Genomic DNA, 22,346 nt, shown 5'->3' with positions numbered 1-22,346 from the left:
GACAGAGGATGGAGGCTGGACACAGGTGGGTGCGGGCTGGACCCACAGGATTGAAGAGAGTGATCGACTACAGCAGGACGGAGGGATGGGACACCGAAGAATGGAGGGAATGCCCCCCCCCCGAAGGATTGGCAGGCTGGAGGGGGCTGGCTGGTGGCGATAAGATGGACCTCGGGTGGGTGGAGGATGGACACAGGGCGGATGGGGGTGGATTCAGGACGGACACGGACGGACACCCGACGGACACAGGATGGCTGGAGTGGGACAGGGGCCCGGGGATGTCCCCGTGGTGTCACCTCTCGGTCCAGCGCCCGCCCGGCCGAGACGTTGAGCCGGATGCTGCGCCCGTCCAGGTAGAACCAGGCGGCGTCGGCGCCCACCAGGCAGAGCTGGAGGCCGGCGCCGCCCCCCGCGCCCCCCGCGTCCCCCGGCGGGGGCAGCCGCGCCACCAGGCTGCCGTGGGCGCTGTTCTCCGCGATCTCCGTGAACAGGTTCCCGAAGCCGCTGCAGCCGTCGCCCCGGGCTGTGACGGGGATGGGCACACGGGTGTCCGTAGGGGGGTGGCCCCGCGGGTCCCCGGTCCCCCATGTCCCACCCCCGGCCCCCTCTCCAGGTCCTCCCCTACCTGTTCCCTGCTGACCCCCCAGGGTCCCTCGTGTCCCTGCCCCAGGGTCCCCATACCCAAGCCCAACAAATCCATCCGCACTGCCACCTCCGCCCTCAGTCCCCCCGTGTCCCCAGCAGCCAAGTCCCACTCCCTGGACCCCCAGCATGGCAGCTCGTGTGTCCCCCAGGGTCCCCACCCCCGAGTCTCTGTCCCCAGGAGACCAGTGGGCTGTCAGCCCCAGTGTCCTGCACTCGGGTGGCATCTTTGGGTCCCCCACAAGGTCCTCGCTGTCCCCGTGCCCTGGGGCCCCACCTCTCACGGTTGCCACTCCCAGGGTCCCCACCAGACACCCAGCGGGTCCCTCCCAGCCCCGGTGTCCCCCTCAGGTGTCCCCTGTCCGCCAGGTGCCCCCAGGTGCTCACCTGTGGCCAGGTGCAGCGCCAGGCAGGCGGCCAGGAGCGCCGGGCAGGACGCGGCCGCCATGGGGACACGGGGACCTCGGGGGGCGCCTGCGGCCGCCATGGGGACACGGGGACCTCGGGGGGCGCCTGCGGCGGGGGAGGGAGGAGCGGGGCTGCCACCCCCGGCCCCGCGGCCCCGTCCCCAGCCCCCTCCGCAGTGTCCCCCCGGCCGGACAGCCCCGGTGACAGCACTGACACCACCCCGAGGTCCCCTTTCCCGGCCCTGTGCCCGTGTCCTCATCCCTGTCCCCCTGACAGCTCCCCTCTCCCGGGGTCCCCAGCCCTGTCCCCGCTCCGATCCCCTTCCCCTGGGACCCTCGTGCTTGGCTGTCTCTGCCCGTGTCACCCACGCGGGCCGCTGTCCCTGTCCCCGGTGCGTGTCCCCAGGGTGTCCCTGTCCCCACCCGAGGGTCTCACCGGCAGGTGCCAGGCCGGCACCTCGCTCTGTGCGACAGCCGTGTCCCCCCTCCGTGTCCCCCGGGGGTCTCCCCGGGTTCCCTGACCAGCCCCACTCGTGTCGCCCCTCCCGCCCGGCGCTGTGCGGCTGCCCCTGCCCGGGGGTCTGCAGGGGGACCCCCGGCGCTGCCCGCGCTCGGCAATGGCAGCCATATGGCGCCCCCCCCCAATTAGCGGCAGGTAATTAGGGCGGGGGAAGGAGGGGCGCTCCCCGTCTGCCACCCCAGCCACCCCCAGCACCGCGGTGCGGGGTCCCCCGTGCTGCTCCCCCCGACCCCCTCCCTGCTGGGGGGCACAGGAGGAGTCGGGGGGCTCCCCTGCCCACCCTGCGGCCCGCGGGTGTCACCCCGCCGGTGTGTCACCCCGGGCAGGGCCCCCCGTGGCCGGGATACCCCCCCAACCCGGGACCCCCTCCCGGGGATCACTGCCCCCCCAGTCCCCTCCCCCCGCCGCCCCCGGCCCCCCCGGCCCCCGCCCCCCCGTACCTGCCCGGCGCCGCCGCCCCCGGCGCTGCTGCCCCGGCCCGGCGGGACGGGGGGGGCGGGGCGGGACCGGGCGGGGCCGGGCCGGGGGCGGGGCTGACCCGGGACAGCGGCCTGGCATCGAGTCCTGCCCGGCCTGGGCACCGCCCGGGCATCACCTGTCCTGCCTGAGCATCACCTGCGCCAGCTGGGCATCACCTGGGCACCGCCCGGGCATCACCTGTCCTGCCTGAGCATCACCTGCGCCAGCTGGGCATCACCTGGACACCGCCCGGGCATCACCTGTCCTGCCTGAGCATCACCTCTATCTCCTGAGCATCACCTGTATTGCCTGGGCATCACCAGCACCACCTGGGCAGCACCTGGGCATCACCAGCACCACCTGCCTGGGTTGGAGCACCCCCTGGACATCACCTGTCCTTCCTGAGCATCACCTGCACCACCTGCCCAGCCTGGGCACCACCTGGGCATCACCTGCATCCCCTGGACATCACCTGTCCTGGCTGGGCACCACATGGGCAGCACGTGCATCACCTGCATCACCTGTGTCACCTGGGCATCACCCTCCCTCCTGCACCTCCTGGCTGTGGAGTCTCCGCTCCTTTGGTGCCGGGGTCAGGTCTCAGGTCAGGTTCTCTGTTCCCTTGGGGGTCAGTGCCTGGCAGCACAGAAAGTTTAAAGTCCTCAGCAGCCAGGGCTCCACCTGGGTATCACCTGTGGCACCTGCCTGGGCATCTCCTGCCCTGCCCTCAGCCCTTGCTGCTCAGAGTCCCACCTGCTGTGCCTGGGGATCACCTGTGTGCCCCATCCCTGCCTGCACTGCCTGACTCAGGAGATGTCACCTGTCTGTGCTGCCTGGGAGCAGTCCCTGTCACCTGCCTGCTGTCACCACTCCTGCCACCTGCCCGAGGGCTCTGCCTGGGCCTTCCCCTGCCCACCTGGGCCCTTCCCTGCCCACCTGGGCCATTCCCTGCCCACCTGGGCCATTCCCTGCCCACCTGGGCCATTCCCTGCCCACCTGGGCCATTCCCTGCCCACCTGGGCCATTCCCTGCCCACCTGGGGTATCCCCTGCCCACAATAGTGCCCTGCCTGCCCCGCTGGGCTGTGCATGACCTGCCCCTGCTGTCTGCACAGGTGTGGGCCCAGGGAGGGGCTGTGACCCTCCCTGCACACCTGGGAGGGGTGTGACACCCCTGTGCACACCTGGGAGGGGTGTGACTGCCCCCTTGCACACCTGAGGCCCCGTGTGAGGCTGGCTGGGGGTGTGGCCCCTCCTTGCACACGCGCGTGTCCCCGCTGAGCCACCGCCATAATCCGCTTTGGGGACAAAGAGGATGAGCTGGGGGAGGGGGAAGTGACACGGGGGCCACCAAGGGGGGGAAGTGCAAGTGTGAAAATGAGGTGAGAGTGTGTGTGCAGGTGTGTGACACACCTGTGTGTGTGTGCAGGTGTGTGAGACAGCTCTGTGTGTGTGACACAGGTGTGTGTGTGACACCTGTGTGTCTGTACGAGACACCTGTGTTTGTGTGTGAGAAACCTCTGTGTGTGTGTGACACCTGTGTGTGTGTAACACCTGTGTGTGTGTGTGACACCTGTGTGTGTGTGTGACACCTGTGTGTGTGTGCAGGTGTGTGTGACACCTCTGTGTGTGTGGGTGTGTGACACCTGTGTGGATATGAGACACCTGTGTGTGTGTGTGTGTGTGTGTGTGAGAGACACCTCTGTGTGTGTGACACACCTGTGTGTGTGAGACACCTATGTGTATATTAGAAACCTGTGTGTGACACACCTGTGTGTGACACACCTGTGTGTGACACACCTATGTGTGACACACCTGTGTGTGACACACCTGTGTGTGACACCTATGTGTGACACACCTGTGTGTGACACACCTATGTGTGACACACCTGTGTGTGACACACCTGTGTGTGACACCTATGTGTGACACACCTGTGTGTGACACACCTGTGTGTGACACACCTGTGTGTGACACCTGCATGTGGCTGGTGTGTGCAGGTGTGTGCAGGTCTCTGTGGCCTGTCTGCACCCTGTGTGTGCGAGCTGTGACTGCAGAGGTGTGCTGTCCTGCTGGGTGTGCATGCAGCCAGGTGCACCCACACCCGCCTGCGTGCACAGGTGTGTGCGGTCACCTGTGCGTGCAGGGACCCCCAGGCCCCCCGAGGCTCGGGCTGGGCTCCCGGGGCTGGCACAGCCCAGGTGCTCCAGGTCACCTTTGGAGCCCCCGGCAGCGGGATTTCATCAGAGCCACGGGGACAGGGGCGGGGACAGAGCTGGACAGCATCGCTCCGTGGGGAAGGGGCAGGGACAGAGCTGGACAGCATCGCTCCGTGGGGAAGGGGCAGGGACAGACCCGGAAGGGGGTTCACCCCAGGCAGGGCAAGGGAACGGGCTCCTGGGACACCTCGCTGGAGTCTCTGTCTGGTCCTGTCTCAGGGGGCTGCACAGCGACACCCTGACATCCCAAATCCTCCTGACCCCAACTAGCCAAGCTCAGAGCCGCCCCACAGCTCCATCTCGGGGACCCCTGAGACTAACGGGGTACCGGGGCAGCAAACGGGGTTTGGGGAGACCCCGAGCCCTGGCGGGGCCCTGTGCTCCGTGTGGGACCTTCCAGGTGAGGCCCCTGACAGCATCCCTGACCCGTTCCGGGAGGGTCACCCGGCTCCAGCGCCTCCCCCAGAGCCAGGACAGCTCTGCGGAGCCGCGATCCCGCTGGAGCAGAGGGAATGTCCCGGGTCCGGGGATCCCAAGGGGCCCGAGGGCACAGCGGGGGTGGGACCGGGGGTGCCGGCAGCCTCAGAGGCAGGAGCTGGTGACAGAGGGGACAGCCCTGGGTGGCCGCAGCAGCTCAGGGTGGCACCTCCCGCAGCTCCGCCTCCCTCGGGGCTCCGGGCTGCTGCCGTTCCCGTTATTAAACCGCTTTTCCCACTCCGCCCCGAGCGCTCCGCGTCTCCTCCCGAAGCGGGCCGGCCCCGCTCGTTCTCCCTCCCGGCTCCCGGCCCTGCCCGCGGGCGGAACGGCGCAGAGAGCGCGGTGCTGGGGAGCACGAACAGCGTTGTTTCAACAGCGAACGGGACTGCGGCACGGGGGGCGGCAGGGGAGGGGCGGGGGACAGAGCGGCCCCGGGGCTGCGGCCGCCTCGGGCCCCGCGGCGGCGACCGAGCCGGAACGGAGCGGGCCGGGGCCGCGTTCTGCAGCCAGAACCGCGTCCGCTCCGGCTCCGCTCAGCCCAGCTGGTCCCTCAGGAACTGCAGGAAATCCCTGAGCAGGTTGCAGAACTGCACCAGGCTCTGGTACGGCACCGAGATCAGCAGAAGCCTGTCCGGATCCGGTGCCGGTTGCGGCTCCTCGGGCACCGGGGGAATGGCTGGCCCCGGTGTTGGAGGGATGTTCCTGCTGGGAGCAATCCCACCTGGAGCAGGTTCGGGGTGCTGAAGCCCCGTCCCAGGGCTGTTCCCCCATCCCTGGCCCGGGCTGGAACTGTGCAGGGATCACCCAGGGGCAGCTCCTGCACTCGGCCGAGACGGGCACAGACCCGGGCACTGCCCCAGCTCTCGTCTGCTCCAGCTCCGGAGTGGGAAACCAGCAGGTGGCATTGGTAAGGACACGCTGACCAGGACACACTGACCAGGACACTCCAATCAAGACATTCTGACCAGGACACTCTGGGCAGGACACTCTGTGCAGGACACTCTGGTCAGGACATGCTGACCAGGGCACATTAATCAGGTCACAAACACGTCCAGGCCAGCAGAGTCCCTGTGCTCGTCACCTTTGGGAAGCTGAGGGTTCATGGCTCGAGGTTCAGGCTGGCACAGAGGGCCCAGGACACGGCGTGGCCCTGCCCACCACGGCTGGGGATCCTGGGCCCTCGGTGCCACCAGGGCAGCATCACCTGCCCCTGGAGAGGCTGGGCCACCAGCTTTGCTTGTAGCCATTGGTGGTGCTGGCCAAGAGGGTGCTGTGGGCTGGCAGAGCAACCCTCGTTAATGGCTTGACTGGACTCTCCCAGAGGGGAGGGTGGCACTGCCAGGATGGTGTGCCCCGACCGCCCTCCTGGGACCTGCTCAAGGTAAAGACCAGTTCCACTCCTGCATCTTTGGCCTTTCCTGCCACTGACACCCAGCATCACGGGCCAGAGCTGCAGGCTATCAAAAGCCATTTCTGACTGGTGATTAATATTTTGTTTGTGCCCTGTGAGCTGGGTGTGCTGACGAGGCTGGGCGTTAATTACCACGGCTCCCTCCTGCCTGGCTGAACCCGTGCCCTGGGGCACCTGAATGCTCCCAGCTGAGCAGACATTGCCCCAGCTCAGGGTGACACCAGCACGCTTGTTCTGCTCAGCACCCAAATTCAGCACCCCACAGTGGTGAGCCCCTAATGGCCTGACCCGTGAGCCACCGGCGAAATCGCAATTGAGCTGGACTGACCATGGAATCATGGAGCCTCACACCGGTCTGAGGTGGGAAAGAGCAAGAGATGGCCTTGTCCTGCCACGGGCACCACCACGAGGTGACACGGGCCTGCCCAGCCTGGGCAGAGGGAGCGAGCACCACTGGCCTCAGAAGCCACCTCAGCATTATTCAGCAATGATTATGAGGGAAAGGAAATCAAAGGAGTTTTTCCCCAAAGACCCCCTCAATCCAGTTCCTCTGCCTGCTGACACATTGAGGTAGACTCCAGGCTCATCCCCAAACAAGCAGCGAGATGAGGAACAAGGTGGGATCAGGGCCCCAGGGGAACCCCCCCATCCCAAAATTACATTGAGATGAGGAACAAGGTGGGATCAGGGCCCCAGGGGAACCCCCCCATCCCAAAATTACATTGAGATGAGGAACAAGGTGGGATCAGGGCCCCAGGGGAACCCCCCCATCCCAAAATTACATTGAGATGAGGAACAAGGTGGGATCAGGGCCCCAGGGGAACCCCCCCATCCCAAAATTACATTGAGATGAGGAACAAGGTGGGATCAGGGCCCCAGGGGAACCCCCCCATCCCAAAATTACATTGATTGACATGAGGAACAAGGTGGGATCAGGGCCCCAGGGGAACCCCCCCATCCCAAAATTACATTGACTGAGATGAGGAACAAGGTGGGATCAGGGCTCCAGGGGAACCCCCATCCCAAAATCCCAACACAGCTGCATCTGGAGTTTTCTCATCGGATGTTGGGGGCCAGCCAGAGCCCCCTCAGGTGTGCCCACCCCTCCTGCAGCCGTGCTGGAGCCCCCCCGGGATGTGCCCATTGCTGCCGGCCAGGGCTGGCACGGGGCAGGCGTTTGGGGACAATTCCCTGTCCCGGTGCAGCTCAGGGGGAGCAGTCCCTGGGCCGATGTCCCTGTCCCGCTGCAGCCCGGGGGGATGTCACCCTGTCCCTCCGTGGCTCCCGTGGGTGCAGACCCCTCCGGGCCGGGGTTTACCGGGGGCTCTGGCACCCGAGCCCCCATGGGCTGGGACTGAATTATCTCCACAATTAACGATTTCCATCCCACAGCCACCGCGGCTGGCCGGCCCTGCTCGGCAGGAGAGCCCCGAGCGGGGACGGGGACGGGGCTGGTGCCGTGGAGCCCCTCAGCACGGCTCGGAGGGGCTGCCGGGCCCGGTGTGGGGGGAGCCCTCGGGGCAGCGGGACCCCCGTGGGACGGCCCGGGGGGGTGGGACAGCGGGAGCCCCGGGAAGGGCCGGGGGTACCGGGACCGCACGCTCCGGTCTGAGGGGGTCTCTGGAGCCCCCGGGACGGGCCGGGGGTACCGGGACCCCAGGCGCCGGTCTGAGGGGGGGGTCACAGACCCTTCCCGCCGCCCCGCGTGCGCCCGGACACATTTGACCGACGCACCGCCGGAAACCCGTTCCGGGCAGGGCGTGGGGTGGGGGGGAGCGGTGGGACCAACCGGGGCGGGATGGGAGAGGACGGGATGCGATGGAATGGAATTGGATAGGATAGGATAGATGGGACGGGAAGGGACGGGACGGGATGCAATGAGATGTGAGGGGCGGAACGGGGCGGAGCGGGCAGCGCGAGGGAGGCCGGCGGAACGGAAGGACGCGGAACGGAAGGCGCTCGGGCGCGTTTCCGGGGGCCGGCCCGGTGCGGCGGAGCGGAGATGGCGGCGGGCGGGCGGCGCTGAGGGACCGGCCATGGAGCGCGGGCCGGGCCGGCCCAGCCTGCAGCTCGTCCAGCAGGCCGTGCAGGCGCTCTACCACGACCCCGACCCCAGCGGCAAGGAGCGGGCGAGCTGCTGGCTGGGCGAACTGCAGCGCTCGGTGAGAGCCGCGGGCGGCGGGTACCGGGCCCGGGCTCGCGGGGAGGCCTCGGGCCGCATCCGGGGTGGGGCGGGGCAGGGAACGGCGGCCCCTTGGCGGCTTCGGGAAGCCTCGACCGCACCGTTGCCGCTGCTCTGTGGCTGCCCCATCCCTGGGAGCGCTCTGGAGAGAGACTTTGGACAAGGCCTGCAGGGACAGCACCCAGGGAATGGCTCCCACTGCCAGAGGGCAGGCATGGATGGGATCTGGCAATGAGGAATTCCTGCCTGGGCTGGAACTGCCAGAGCAGCTGGGGCTGCCCCTGCATCCCTGGCAGTGCCCAAGCCAGGCTGGACACTGGGGCTGGAGCAGCCTGGGACAGTGGGAGGTGTCCCTGCCATGGCAGGGGTGGCACTGGAGGGGCTCTGAGGTCATTTCCCACCCAGCCATTCCCCCGTTCCGTGATTAACACAAGGAACAACAGGCTGGGACGTTCGGCACAGTCCTGAGGGAGTTGGGAAGGAGGACTTGGCTCCCGGAGGGAAATTTGGGCTTTTCCTGCTGGCCGGGGTGAGAGAGCCGCCGGCATCCGTGAGGGGATGGAGCCAAGGCCTCCTTCAGTGCCCAGAGCCCTCAGGACACACCTCTCCCCGGGTTTGGGGTGTTTGTTCTGTGGCCTCATCTGCTCCTGCTGGAGCTGCTTTGTCGTTCCCCCCCCCCCGCTCAGGGGATGGATGTTTCCCCTCCCCGGAGCTGGACAGGGTCCCCTCTGTGCCCCCCCTCCCCAGGAGCGGGACAGGATTCCCTGCCCTGGGTGTCCCAGCTCACTCCGGGGCAGCAGCTCCAGCCCCTTCCCGCCCTCTGGCCAATCCTGCCGCTCCTTGTTCCCACAAACTCCTGGTTTGTGAATTTTCCCCCTGAATTCCCTGCAGTGCTGGAGCCCTGTTGCAGTTCCCATGGGAGTTCTGAGGGAATGTCCATGGCTGGGTCTGGGGGCTCTGCTGCTGCTGCCCCCATTCCCCCCTGGGCAGGGGCTTTGCCAGAGCAGAGCTCTCGGGGCAGCTGGAGGAGGGAGGTTCCCTTTTCAGGGATGGGTGAGAGCCCAGAACCCCTGGCCAAGGGCCCCCCAAACCTGGGGTGACCCAGGAGGGCCGGGGGCTGCCTGGGTGAGACCCCCAGGATTGCTGTTGGGTAAAGGGGTGTCCCCAGGTGAGGCTGCCCCATCCCCAGGAGAGTTTGGGCTTTTGGGGACTAATTTGTATTCCCAAGTACCTGGGAATTTCGGGGTCTCTGCTGCAGTTTCTCTTGGCTGTTTCTGATAGAGTGGTAGCAGTAATAATAATAATAATAATAATAATAATAATAATAATAATAATAATAATAATAATAATAATAATGTCAGCAGTAACAAGGTTGTTATTAACACAGCAGCATTCCTGCTTCTCCCCCTTTGTTGGGTTATTCCCCCTGCTCCGCTGAGCGTTATGTGCTGCTCCCAGAAGGAGTCCCAGTTATTCCCCAGCTGGTCAGGCCCAGCCTGGTTCCGTCCAGCACCTTCCTCTCCTTGGAGCTGCTGAGTTATCCCAGCCCTGGCGGGGACAGCAGGAACTCCCTGGCATGGCCTGGCAGGGCTGGGATGCCCCACTGGGACCTTTCCCACCTGGGGCCACGGTGGCACTGGTGGCACTGATGGGACAGGAGTCAGGGTGACACTGGTGGGACGGGAGTCAGGGTGGCACTGATGGGACAGGAGTCAGGGTGGCACTGATGGGACGGGAGTCACGGTGGCACTGGTGGGACGGGAGTCAGGGTGGCACTGGTGGCACTGATGGGACAGGAGTCACGGTGACACTGGTGGGACAGGAGTCACGGTGACACTGGTGGGACGGGAGTCACGGTGGCACTGGTGGGACGGGAGTCACGGTGGCACTGGTGGGACGGGAGTCAGGGTGACATTGGTGGGACGGGAGTCAGGGTGACACTGGTGGGACAGGAGTCAGGGTGACATTGGTGGGACAGGAGTCACGGTGGCACTGGTGGGACGGGAGTCACGGTGGCACTGGTGGGACGGGAGTCACGGTGGCACGGGTGTCCCTGGCTGGGCACTCACTGTTTGTCCCTCAGGTGTCCCTGTGCCCTGGCCTGGATGGAGGCACTGGGATTAACCCCCCTAGGGATGTTTGCTTGGATCCTCCTCTGTGTCAAGCCATGTCCCTGCAGTGCCACCTGTCAGGGGCTGTTTGGTGGCACCCCTGGGCAGTCTGTGCCCCTTCCAGAGTGCCCAGCCCTGCCCAGTTCTGTCCCGTTTGCCTCTGCTGGGATGAGCTCTCAGGGTGGGGTTCCCGCTGGTTTCTGCCTTTCTGGGTTGTAATCAGGGGATCCTGGAATGGCTCAGGTGGGAAGGGACCTCAGAGCCCCTGCAGTGCCACCCTGCCATGGCAGGGACACCTCCCACTGTCCCAGCCTGCTCCAGCCCCAGTGACCAGCCTGGCCCTGGTGTAGGCACAGAGTTTGAGGTGCTGGGGAGTGGGGCTGCCCCAGCCCATCCCCAGCAGTGCAGCTGTGAGAAGCAGGTGAGCAGCACTGACAGCAACGAGCCATGGAGTGCCCAGGTGTGCCCAGGGAGCAGAGGGCACCCAGGTGCAGGGCATGAACCTGAGGGCATAAAAGGGTGGGCAAAGAACAACAGGGCAGATGCCTGCAGCCTTCTCAAGCGGTGTGGTGTTACCCTGTGTGGGGTGAAGCCTTCTGAAGTTGTATCTGGGACACATCCCATCGTGGGGATGAGAAGGCAAAGCCTAAAGCTGAGTTTGGGGCCTGGGTCACTGTGGGGGTTCAGGTTTGGCACTGGGGACCCCCAAACCTGAGAGAGATCCCTGCAGTTCCCATCCCTGGGATCTCTGGCGAGACGTGGGGTCCAGGTTTGGGTCTGGCAGGCCCTGGGGGCTCAGCTGTCCCTCAGCTCCCCCAGCAGCCTCGTTCTCACCTTTCCTGCTGGCTGTTCCTGGGAAACGGGGCCGGACGTGGCAGAGCAGCTCCGAGCCTGCACAGCACTGGGAGCTCAGTGCAAGTTGACCTAAATCCCAGAATTTGAGGCTCCTTCAGGCAGCCGTGTGCTGGGAGCTGTGTGAAGGCTGATTGCAGACTAGCTGGGGTTTCCTCAGGCACAGGAGCTGCACCCACTGTGGGATTGGCCTTCTCCCAGCTTCATGGCTGGAGTTTCTCTGCATCCCTGGGGTCTGGAGCAGAGCCCTGGGAGAATGCTGTGTGTGGATCCATGGCTGTGAGCTGAGTGTTGGGGTTTGGGTGTGGATGGAGTGGAGGTTGGAATGCTGTGTGTGGATCCATGGCTGTGAGCTGAGTGTTGGGGTTTTTGGGTGTGGATGGAGTGGAGGTTGGAATGCTGTGTGTGGATCCATGGCTGTGAGCTGAGTGTTGGGGATTTGGTGTGGATGGAGTGGAGGTTGGTTTGGGTTTCAGTGGGGGTTCAGGAAGTGCTTTCTGGGAGGGAAATTCTCTGGCTTTGTAGAATTCCTGAATGTGCCATGAGGAGTTTCAGGCATAGAAACAGCTTCTTGTAGTCATTGGTGCTCACAGCCCATTAATAATTGTGCTCTTTGCTGAGCTGGGCTCCCAGACGGATTATCCATGTGCCCTGGGGTTGGTGGGTTTGGGAGGATCTCCCGTGTCTGCCACCGTGTCCATCCAAACTGGGATTTACCAGCCTGTTAATTGAGGGGAGAAAGAGTTTACTGAGAGGGTTTGGTAGGATCCTGGCTGTTGTAGGTGTGGAGTTTAACTTCTTGTTGATTCCAGCGTGGGAATTCCCTGTGAGGATAAATAAATCCAGGGGGACGTTTATGACAGCAGTGGCTCCAGGCTTTTCTCACTCCTGTTAGAGTCATTCCAGGCGAGTTTTACACCAGGAGGTACTGGAGTTACAGCCCCTGTCGTGGAGGCAGCTGGGAAAGGAGGAGCAGAGCCTGGAAACAGCAGAGGAGCTTGTCGGAAGGCTCTGGAAGGGCTCTGCTTGACCACGCTGTGATGGACCAGCCCTCCCTGGAGAAAGTGTGCCGTGTCCCGTGGGAGGCTGCGGGGAGCTTCTGCTGCATGTGGCAGGGATGGATCCACTGGCTCTGGGGGTTGAACCTGGAGGGGTTGAGGAGCCATGGGGATGTGGCACCTGGGGACACGGGGACACGGGGCAGTGTTGGTCTTGGCAGTGCTGGGGAACTGTTGGACCTGATGGGCTCTGGGGGTTCCCAGCTCAGAGGAGCTGTGGAAAGGAGGAAGGGAGAGGAGAGGGGAGCACGTGGGGTGCTGAGGGTCCTGGCCTCCCCAGCTCGTCTGGGCCCTTTGGGTTCTGCAGTTGGCTCCAGCTGCATTCCAGGCTTCAGTGGCCGTGGAAAGAGCTCCTAGCAGAAATTCTGAGAGTGAGGTCAGGAGCTAGGCCCTGTGCTATTGCCAGCTATAATGTTTTCCTTTTCCATGTGCAGGAGACTGGGTTTTCCTGGGAATCAGCCTGGATCATGCTGATCCTGCCTGGTGTTGCCCTCTTGTGCCCTATGCGATGCTGGGGAGCCCTGGCCCAGGGTTTGGGTCTGGAGCATTGGTGGGGGTGGTGCCTCTGGGAATGGCTGTCCTGCCTGGGGGAGAGGTTTGGAAAGGGGATTATTTTGTCTTCCAGGCTGGAACGCAGCTGGAAGCAAGTGTGGCCAGGCGGTGGTTTATTACAAAGGGCTGTTTGGCTCTTGGAGTGACTTGCCAAGGGCTGTGATGGAATTGCCTTCATTAGCGAGGCTGGAATGAGGGCCAGAGCTGGGCTTTAGGGATGCACGTGTTTTATTTCGCTCTGGATTGAGCTCAGGGAAGTCCTGTGGCCCAAAGGCTGTCAGAGACAATGGCTGTGAAGCTCATGGAATTAGTTTAAGTTTTGTTCAGGTTTTCCACAGCTGGATTTGGGATTTTTTACCATGCTGGCCAGGGAGGTTTGGACTTCCCATCCCTGGAGGTGTCCAAGGAAGGACTGGACCTGGCACTCACTGCTGTGGGCTGGGGACATGGTGGGGTGTGGCACAGTTTGGACTGGATGGTCTTGAAGGTCTTTTCCACCCTCAGTGACTGTAGGATGCAGTGGGTCTGTTCCCATACCCCAGCCCAGCCACAGGGCTCTGGAGTCTGCCTGGTGTTTCCCTGGCTCACCAGTGCCCCAGTTCCACAGTCAGGACTGAGCCTTTGGGTTCAGACCAGCCTGGCACTGGCTGGAGCTGCCCCGAGGCTGGGCAGGCTGTGGGCTCCTGCCTGGTTCTCCTCCAGCTCTCAGGCACATCCATGTTCAGCTCTGGAGTGCTGGTGTGGGCCCTCAGATGGGCCTGGTGTCCCCAGCCCAGCCAGGAATTCCTCATTGCCAAGATCCCATCCCTCCCTGCCCTCTGGCAGTGGGAGCCATTCCCTGGGTGCTGTCCCTGCAGGCCTTGTCCCCAGTCCCTCTGCAGCTCTCCTGGAGCCCCTTCAGGCCCTGCCAGGGGCTCTGAGCTCTCCCTGGATCCTTCTCCTCTCCAGGTGAGCACCCCCAGCTCTCCCAGCCAGGATCCCTGGGAACTGAGGGGCTCCAGCCCTGGAGCAGCTCCAGGGCCTCCTCTGGACTCGCTCTGGCAGGACAGGGCTGTGTTTCCATTGGGAATTTGGACTGTCTGCAGCACCCTGACCCCCCCAGCCCTGCCCACTGACCACGGCGTGGTTTTCCCACAGGTCCATGCCTGGGAGATCTCGGACCAGCTGCTGCAGATCCACCAGGATGTGGAGTCCTGCTACTTTGCAGCACAGACCATGAAGATGAAGATCCAAACTTCATTCTATGAACTCCCCACGGATTCCCATGCCTCACTCCGGGACTCTTTGCTGTCTCACATCCAGAACTTGAAGGACCTGTCCCCGGTCATTGTCACACAGGTTGGTGATGGCGGGGGGATGGAGCTGCTCCTTCCATGTCCTGTTCCTGGCAGTCACTCTGGGCTCACTCTCCCTGGGCTGGAAAACAGGGAAGGCTGATCCCTGCTCCTCTCCTGGCTCAAGATAGATTTCCCTCCTTCATCACTTGATTCCTTTAGTTACGTCCATTCCTTCATCCTCATTTGCTCTTTGGAGAGGAGGAGGAGCAGGGGTTTTCCTGTGCTCTGCCATGGACACCAAACCTAGCAGTGCCCTGGGTGTTCAGGGGGATTTCTGTGCACCCTTCATTCCCATTATCCATATGTTCCTGTGGCACTGGGGGGCCTGACAGCCCCAGGCTGAGCCAGGGTGCTCCTGCAGGCCCTGAATGTTATGTCAGGGAATGCCAGCCCTTGGGGCAGCCGGTGTTCCGCAGGGATTGCGCACAGACGGGGATGGGGGAGGTGGATCCCGGAGTTCCCTGCCTGTGGGCCGTGTTGGGAACGATTCCTGAGTTACCTGCTGGCAGGGATGTTGGGGTGGATGCCAGAGCTGCCTGCCAGCCCTGTCTCTGGGCACATCCCAGCACTCCCCACATTGATCCATGTGTTTTCCATTCCCTTCCAGCTCGCTTTGGCAATAGCTGACCTTGCCCTGCAGATGGCTTCGTGGAAGGGCTGTGTGCAGACACTGGTGGAGAAGTGAGTGACTGTTTCTGTCTGTGGCCTGGGGACTGTTCTGTGGGCTGTGTCAGGCAGTGTGGTGCAGGAAAGGGAAGGTTTTCTCCTGTGATGGGTGATTTCAGCTGCCCTGGATGGTGGCAGGAGGGGCTGTCTGCCGTGCACGCTTCCCTGCTCACAGCCCAACACTCAGCGCTTTTCCTCATCCCTGTTTTGTTAGGGACAATCCCTCTTCCCTCAGCTGTGTCTGTGTTGTGGGATGGAGCAGTGGGGCTGGAGCCAGTCACTGTTGGGTGTCCCTAGATGTCCCCATGTGATGCCACACGCTGCTGCACAGTGACAGCAGCAGCCCCTGGGGCTGCCACCACCCTGAGTCCATTGGCAGCAGGAGGGGGTGGGATTTGTCCGGGCAGTGGCACCTGGACTCCCAGAGCTCACGGGCTGAGAAAGCTTCTGTCCCTGCTCTGCTGGAAACCTGGGCTGAGCCATCCTGGAGGCTCCTCTTGGCAGGGCTGTGGCTGGACCCTGCCTGTCCTTGAGACAGGACTGTTGCCGAATCCACGGAATATGGAATCGTGGGATGTGTGGGGTGGGAAGGGACCTTAGAGCCCTGCAGTGGTCCGGGGTGCCACGCAGCCTTGTCTGTGCTGTTCCCAGTGCTGAGGTGTCCCCCCGTCCCTCGTGGCAGGTACAGCAATGACGTGACGTCGCTGCCCTTCCTGCTGGAGATCCTGACGGTGCTGCCCGAGGAGGTGCACAGCCGCTCGCTGCGCATCGGGGCCAACCGCCGCACCGAGATCATCGAGGACCTGGCCTACTACTCCAGCACCGTGGTGTCACTGCTGGTGAGCAGCCCAGCTGCCTCTGCCCCAGAGGGCATCGGGGCCTTGCTTGGGCTGGAAGAGCCCTCAGAGCCCACGTGTCCATCCGTCCCCCAGCACTGCCAGGGCCACCACTGACCCTGGCCACTGTCCCCGAGTACCGCTCCCACACGGCTTTGAAATCCCAACAGGGATGGGGACTCCAAACCTCCCTGGGCAGCTGTGCCAGGGATGGACAGCCCTTTCCAGGAAGGAATTTTTCCAATAGCTGAGCCTCCCCTGGCACAGCTCAAGGCTGCTTCCCCTTACCCTGTATCAGGAGATGGAGCTGAACTGTGCCCTCTGCCCAACAGCTCAGGTGTTGCTGGAGAAGCCTCTTTCCCCATTCCATGTTTATCCCAGCTGAGTTCCCTGCCAGTGCCACTGCAGCCATCAAGCCAGCCCAGCTCCACCTGTTCTGGGAGAAGTTGTCTGAGGAAGTCCTTGCTCACTCTGAAATTCCTTTACCTTCCTCGAGTCCCCTTCCAAGGCCACCCTGCCTAGCCAGTCCCAGCTTTTCCAGGGACACCTGGGAGATCCTGGTTGGAGTATCAGGAGTCCCCACACTGTGCTGTCCTCTCTGGCACCATCTTTTCCTGGGATATCCCAGCACATCAGGGGGCCCCCACACTGGGCTGTCCCCTCCAGCCATGTCCAGCCCCAGCTTTTCCCAGGATCCCTGGGAGATCCTGGTTGACATACTGGGGACACAGGCAGCGTCACCTCGCTCTGGTGCTTGTGCCTGCTCAGAGCTGACATAAAATCACCACGGGCTGGCCCTGTCCCTGCACATTCCTGCTCTCTCTGCACCTGCCTGAAGCTCTCCTGAGCTTTCCCTTTTGGTGCCAGCATGGGCATTTCCACCACCTACCTGAAGAGCCAAATTTATATTTTCTGTGTAGGATTTAAATGCCAAATTCCCATCTTCAGTTAAAAAATGGGGTTAAAGCAGCATTTTAGGGACTGTGATGAGGTCCAACATTCTGCCTTTAGGACAAGTGTCAAGTGGGGAGATCTCTGGAAGCTCTTGTGCAAAAATTCCTGGGCCAGCCCAGGGGGTCTGGGATCTTCCGTGTCCTGCCTGTCTACCTCTTCCCCCTTTCCCTGTGCCAGTTGAGGCTGGGGCTTTGGGCAGGGCTCTGCTGGGCACTGGTCTGCAGCTGGAGCACTGGCCAGCACTGGGAAGGAGCTGCAGCCATCCCACATCCTGGCTTGGACACCAGGGTGGCATGTTGGGAATGTCCCTCAGGACAGGTCTGGCTGTCAGCAGCAGCTTCTCTCTGCAGAGGTGGTTTTTTGGGAGAAGGATTAAACTGGGATTTGTCAGGTGTGAACATCCCTGATGGCTGTGCTCTGCTGGCCCAACACGGGATCCTGCAGGAGTGGGGATGAGGGAGGTGCTCCAGCTGCTCTTCTGCTCCTGTGGGCTCTGTCCCTGAGTCCAGGGCTGCTGGTGACAGGGATGCTGGGAGCAGCCTGCCTCTGGAATGTTCTTATGTGGACTCCAGAGGATGTTACTGGTTATTTCTCATGGATCACCTGCTGGAGTCAGATCCTGACTGGCTCTGCCGTGTCCTGCAGGTGACGTGTGTGGAGAAGGCAGGCAATGAGGAGAAAATGCTCATCAAAATCTTCCGGTGCCTGGGCAGCTGGTTCAACCTGGGTGTCCTGGACAGCACCTTCATGGCCAACAGCAAGCTGCTGTCCCTGCTCTTCGAGGTGCTGGTGAGTGTTTCCCAGGAGGTGGGGGGTTCCAGGGTGGGGGCTGGAGAATCCCAGCAGGACTGAGGTGTGGGGCAGGGGGTTCATCTCTCCTGTGTCACACAGACTCTCTGGTTCCCTCTGGGCCAGATCAGCTCCACAGAGTGGGCAGTGCCTCTGCTGGGAAGTGCAGGCAGGGAAGTGCCACTGCCCACGAGGTGCCAGGTGAGGTTTGTCACACCCAGAGGTGCCAGGTGAGGTTTGTCATCCTTGTGGCTGGGCATCGGAAGCCTTTGTTGGGGTTTGATGGTCAAATCAGGGGGTTGAGGTTATTTTGGTTTCTTCCCAGATTGTCAGTAAAGCAGTATTCCTCTTCTGACCCTTTTTCCTTGGAAGATCCCCTCCTGGAGGAGTTGGGGTGTTTGCCTGGCTGAGTGTGGCAGGGCTGGAGGTGTGGAGAATTCTGTGCCACTGAGCCAGGGCAGGCAGGGAGTGGAGTCAGAGTGAGGAATTCCTGGAGGATGGAGGTTTCTGCTGCAGACATTGTCTGTCCCTCCTCCCTCTCTCCCATGGGATCCCTCATTTGCATGATTCAGTCAATGACAAATGCAGATGAGGGCTCCCAAGAAGGATGTCTGCAGGATCCTGAATATCCATGTGGGATCCTACTTAGAGTGGAGCTGTAGCGGGAGCTGCTCCCAGGACAGGCTGTGGGGCTCACCAGCCTGTTTAGTGGTTAATGGCACTTTGGTGGGGTGTTTTTCCTTCCTCCCCTTCTCCCTTCAGTGGCACCAGGAATTGTTTCCCAAATCCATTGATATCTTGTTCAGTAGGACTCACAGTCTCTGCTCCTTTGTTTCCTCCCTGCTTGCTCTCTCCCAGTTCTCTGTATGTCCTGTCTCCTCCCCTGTAAATCCCCCTCACTCAGTCACCACCCATGGAATTCACTGACCCAGACCATCCCTGGTCAATATTCCGCTTGCTTGTGGAAGCCTTGTTCCCACACCCACCAAGGACTGCCCAGCTCCCACCTCTCCTCCCAGTGGGAGTATGACTCTGTGTCCAGCCAGGTGATGAGCAGCATGGTGGTTTCCTTCCTTCCAAGCTGCCCAGGGTTCCAGCTGGTGTTTCCTCTCCTGTGTTTGCCAGGGAAGTTGCCAGGGTGCCTTGGGTCACTCTGACCTGGAATGTCCAGGGAAACAGGTTATGAGGCCAGTGAGGAGTGGTGGGGGCTGTGGCTGTGCAGGACCTCTACAAAGTGTTTCCACAGAATTCTTTGGGTTGGAATAGATCTCCAGGATCAAATCCATCCATTGTGGGAACAAGAACAAAAACCTGGTGGTTTCATTACTGTCTGATTGCATGATAGAATTGGGGCAGTGGAGGGGCAGCTCCCATCTCTGCTCTGGTGACCAGGGAACAGCTGGAGCTGTGCCAGGGAAGGTCAGGCTGGAAAGCAGGAAAGGTTCTGCCCCAGAGGGTGCTGGGCACTGCCCAGGCTCCCTGAGAAATGGGCACGGCCTGGGGCTGCCAGAGCTCCCCTCCCAGGGATGCAATCCCCTCCCTGGGATCACTGGGGTGTCTGTGCAGGGCCTGGAGTTGGATCTGTGATCCCTGTGCTCCCTTCCAGCTCAGGAGATTCCATGACTCTTTGATAATTGCTGTGCTTTTGTGCCTTGCAGCAACAGGACAAGACCTCGTCCAACCTGCACGAGGCTGCGTCGGACTGCGTGTGCTCGGCCCTCTATGCCATCGAGAACGTGGAGACCAACCTGCCCCTGGCCCTGCAGCTCTTCCAGGGCGTGCTCACCCTCGAGAGTGCCTACCACATGGCTGTGGCACGGGAGGACCTGGACAAGTGAGGGACAGGGCCCTGTGCTCTGGCTGGGAGGGATGGGCAGGACGGTGCTGGCCTAGCTGGTGCCATGTCAGCCTCCAAACAGAGATACCTGTGCCAGGGCATCCGCAGTGCTGGGGGCACTGGGGCTGGGCAGAGCCTGTCCATGTGCTGGGCACTCTGGGGTCTCACCCAAATCCTGGGGGCAGGTCTGGGCCCCTCACTGCAAGAGAGACATGGAGGGGCCAGGGGCTGGGCTGGACTGGAGCTGTGCCCTCACTGGGTTTTTGGAGAAGTTTGAGATCAGTAATTCAGCAGATTTGCTTATTGGAGCCCAGTGTTTGCACCCACTTCTGCTGCTGGAGCGTCTACCAGCTGCTGGCAAAGCAGAAGTTGGGGTTTCTCGCTCTGACCAAGGCCCTGGGCACATTTTGGCCCAGCCGTGCCCTGCACTAGGCTAAAGCCCGTGAGGCTGATCCAGCCCCTGTCCCCTTGTCCCTCTGCAGGGTGCTCAACTACTGCCGTGTGTTCACCGAGCTGTGCGAGACCTTCCTGGACAAGATCGTGTGCACGCCGGGCCAGGGCCTGGGCGACCTGCGCACGCTGGAGCTGCTGCTCATCTGCGCGGGGCACCCGCAGTACGAGGTGAGCTGCAGCCAGGCAGGGCAAAGCCTGCCCCTGCTGCTGCCCCCGCTGCTGCTGCCCCCGCTGCTGCTGTCCCCGCTGCTGCTGCCCCCGCCCCCGCCCCTGCCCCTGCCCCTGCCCCTGCTGCCACAGTTGTGGCCCTGTGAGCTGCGGGCTCTGGAATCCCTGCTCTGCACTCATGGGCAGGACTCTGGCTTCGCGTTTCCTTCTGGGTGTCCTGGAGTTGCCAGCACAGCTCTGAAACCCCTGTTCATGCTTTCCCACGTGTTCAGGTTGAGCTCAGTGGGGATTTGTGGTTCTGGGAATTTTGCCCTGTGAGTGACTGAAAGGCTGGTTCACATCAAAGTGCCCGCCCACCTGCCTTAGGAGGAAACCTTGTCATTGCTTTGCTCTCTTTATTCTTTATTTAATTCTTTATCCTTTTATTCTTCCCAAACCTTTAAGTGCCAGTTGCTGATCCCTGCCTGTGTTCAGTGGATGGAAACTGCTGCCTGGCTGGTTTGCCATGGGAGGTGCAGGGCAGCTGTGCTCCAGCAGGCCCCCTGTGCTCCCTGGGGTCCCTGGGACCCTTTTCCTCCCTTCCGAGGTCTTTTAAGCTCAGTTTTCCTTGGCCACCACCTCATCCTGTGCCCTCAGTGCTGAGGGGGACATGGAGCTCTGCAGCTGCTCCTGACTAAATCTGCAGTCATGGTTTTTGTGCAGTAACCACACAATAGATAAAAGAACCCACCGCAAAGGGACTGCATCCACTTGCAGTGCAAGCTGCTCCCAGTGCTCCAGGCCCCACGCTGGGGTGGTTCTGGGCTGGAGAGGCTTTGGCTGCCAAGGGTTGTGGCAGCTCTTCAGTGTCACTGGGGGATCCCAAGCCCTTTATTAACTGACAGGCAGAGAAATCAGTGGATCTGGGGCGACCAATCCCAGTGTCACCACTGCGTGGCACAGCAGGTCTGACACATCTGTGCTGCTGCCACCCGGGGCCAGGGTTTCTGCTCCTCCATTGGGACTACTGACAGAGTGGGGAAAAACATTCTGCTGGTAACAAAATGCTGTATTTTTCTTTCCAAACAGGTGGTAGAAATTTCCTTTAACTTCTGGTATAGACTGGGGGAGCACCTGTACAAGACGGACGATGCTGTGATCCACAGCATCTTCAAAGCCTACATCCAGCGCCTGCTGCACGCACTGGCCCGGCACTGCCAGCTCGACTCGGACCACGTAAGGGCCTGTGGAATGGGCAGGGGCGTGTGTGTGTCCCTGGGGAACAGCTGGGATGTGTGTGTGTCCCTGGGGAACAGCTGGGATGTGTGTGTGTCCCTGGGGAACAGCTGGGATGTGTGTGTGTCCCTGGGGAACAGCTGGGATGTGTGTGTGTCCCTGGTGGAGGCACTGGGATGTGTGTGTGTCCCTGGGGAACAGCTGGGATGTGTGTGTGTCCCTGGGGAACAGCTGGGATGTGTGTGTGTCCCTGGGGAACAGCTGGGATGTGTGTGTGTCCCTGGGGAACAGCTGGGATGTGTGTCTGTCCCTGTGGAACAGCTGGGATGTGTGTGTGTGTCCCTGTGGAGGCACTGGGATGTGTGTGTGACCCTGGGAGGCACTGGGATGTGTGTGTGTCCCTGTGGAAGCACTGGGATGTGTGTGTGTGTCCCTGTGGAGGCACTGGGATGTGTGTGTGTCCCTGTGGAGGCACTGGGATGTGTGTGTGTGTCCCTGTGGAACAGCAGGGATGTGTGTGTGTGTCCCTGGGGAACAGCTGGGCAGTGGGATGTGTGTGTGTCCCTGGGGAACAGCTGGGCAGTGGGCAGTGGGATGTGTGTGTCCCCTTGGGAGCTGTGTTGTCCCTGCTTGAGGCAGTTTTGTTGGGATCAGGATGGCATGGCTCCCTAGCCAGAGCTGGTATCTTCTTCCCTGCACTCTGGGATGGTTTGTTCTCTCCTCCCCTCCCCATCCCCTTGTTTCCCATCCCTTCCTCTCTTTGTTGGAGCAGGAATACTCAGTGTGTGCTCAGGCTGGTCATGTTTTCCTTGGGCACAGCTCTCCAGACCCTCCAGCAGCCTGGTCTGCAGCAGGAGAGCAGGAATGCTGGCTCTCCTTGAGACAGAATCACCGGTGTTCCCCTGGCTGTGGCTAAGTGGGAACCTGAACTCCCCTGAGCTGCCCTTGTGCTCTCCCTCCTCTCCCTCAGGAGGGAGTCCCGGAGGAGACCGATGACTTCGGGGAGTTCCGGATGCGTGTCTCGGACCTGGTGAAGGACCTGATCTTCCTGGTGGGCTCAGTGGAGTGTTTTGCTCAGGTGAGTCTGTGGGAGTGCAGTGAGGTGCACACAAATGCCAAGGGAGGTCTCTGAGCCCTGGTGGCCTTTGGGACTGGAGGAGGTCACACATGTGTGGTGGGAGCTGTTCTGGGAGAGCGGGAGGTGT

The 22,346-nt window shown here is 62.1% G+C and overlaps 1 protein-coding gene across 1 annotated transcript in view; it reads left to right on the top strand.

Annotated features, from left to right (window-relative positions):
* Positions 1–8,111: 8,111 nt before the first annotated feature.
* TNPO3 (transportin 3) overlaps positions 8,112–22,346 on the top strand; it is a 22,061-nt gene continuing 7,826 nt past the window's right edge. Inside the window, exons 1-9 of the mRNA XM_050969808.1 lie at positions 8,112–8,293; positions 14,024–14,224; positions 14,831–14,904; positions 15,572–15,728; positions 17,325–17,468; positions 19,127–19,302; positions 19,788–19,926; positions 20,995–21,141; positions 22,112–22,219. Coding sequence (XP_050825765.1) covers positions 8,168–8,293; positions 14,024–14,224; positions 14,831–14,904; positions 15,572–15,728; positions 17,325–17,468; positions 19,127–19,302; positions 19,788–19,926; positions 20,995–21,141; positions 22,112–22,219 — 1,272 coding nt within the window. The 5' untranslated portion in view covers positions 8,112–8,167. The remainder of the gene's footprint in view (positions 8,294–14,023; positions 14,225–14,830; positions 14,905–15,571; positions 15,729–17,324; positions 17,469–19,126; positions 19,303–19,787; positions 19,927–20,994; positions 21,142–22,111; positions 22,220–22,346) is intronic.

Source organism: Serinus canaria, chromosome 1A, assembly GCF_022539315.1.
Source record: "Serinus canaria isolate serCan28SL12 chromosome 1A, serCan2020, whole genome shotgun sequence".
Taxonomy (NCBI): Eukaryota; Metazoa; Chordata; class Aves; order Passeriformes; family Fringillidae; genus Serinus; species Serinus canaria.
Note: the sequence above shows the minus strand (reverse complement) of the source record. Positions and strands in the feature narration are given on the sequence as shown.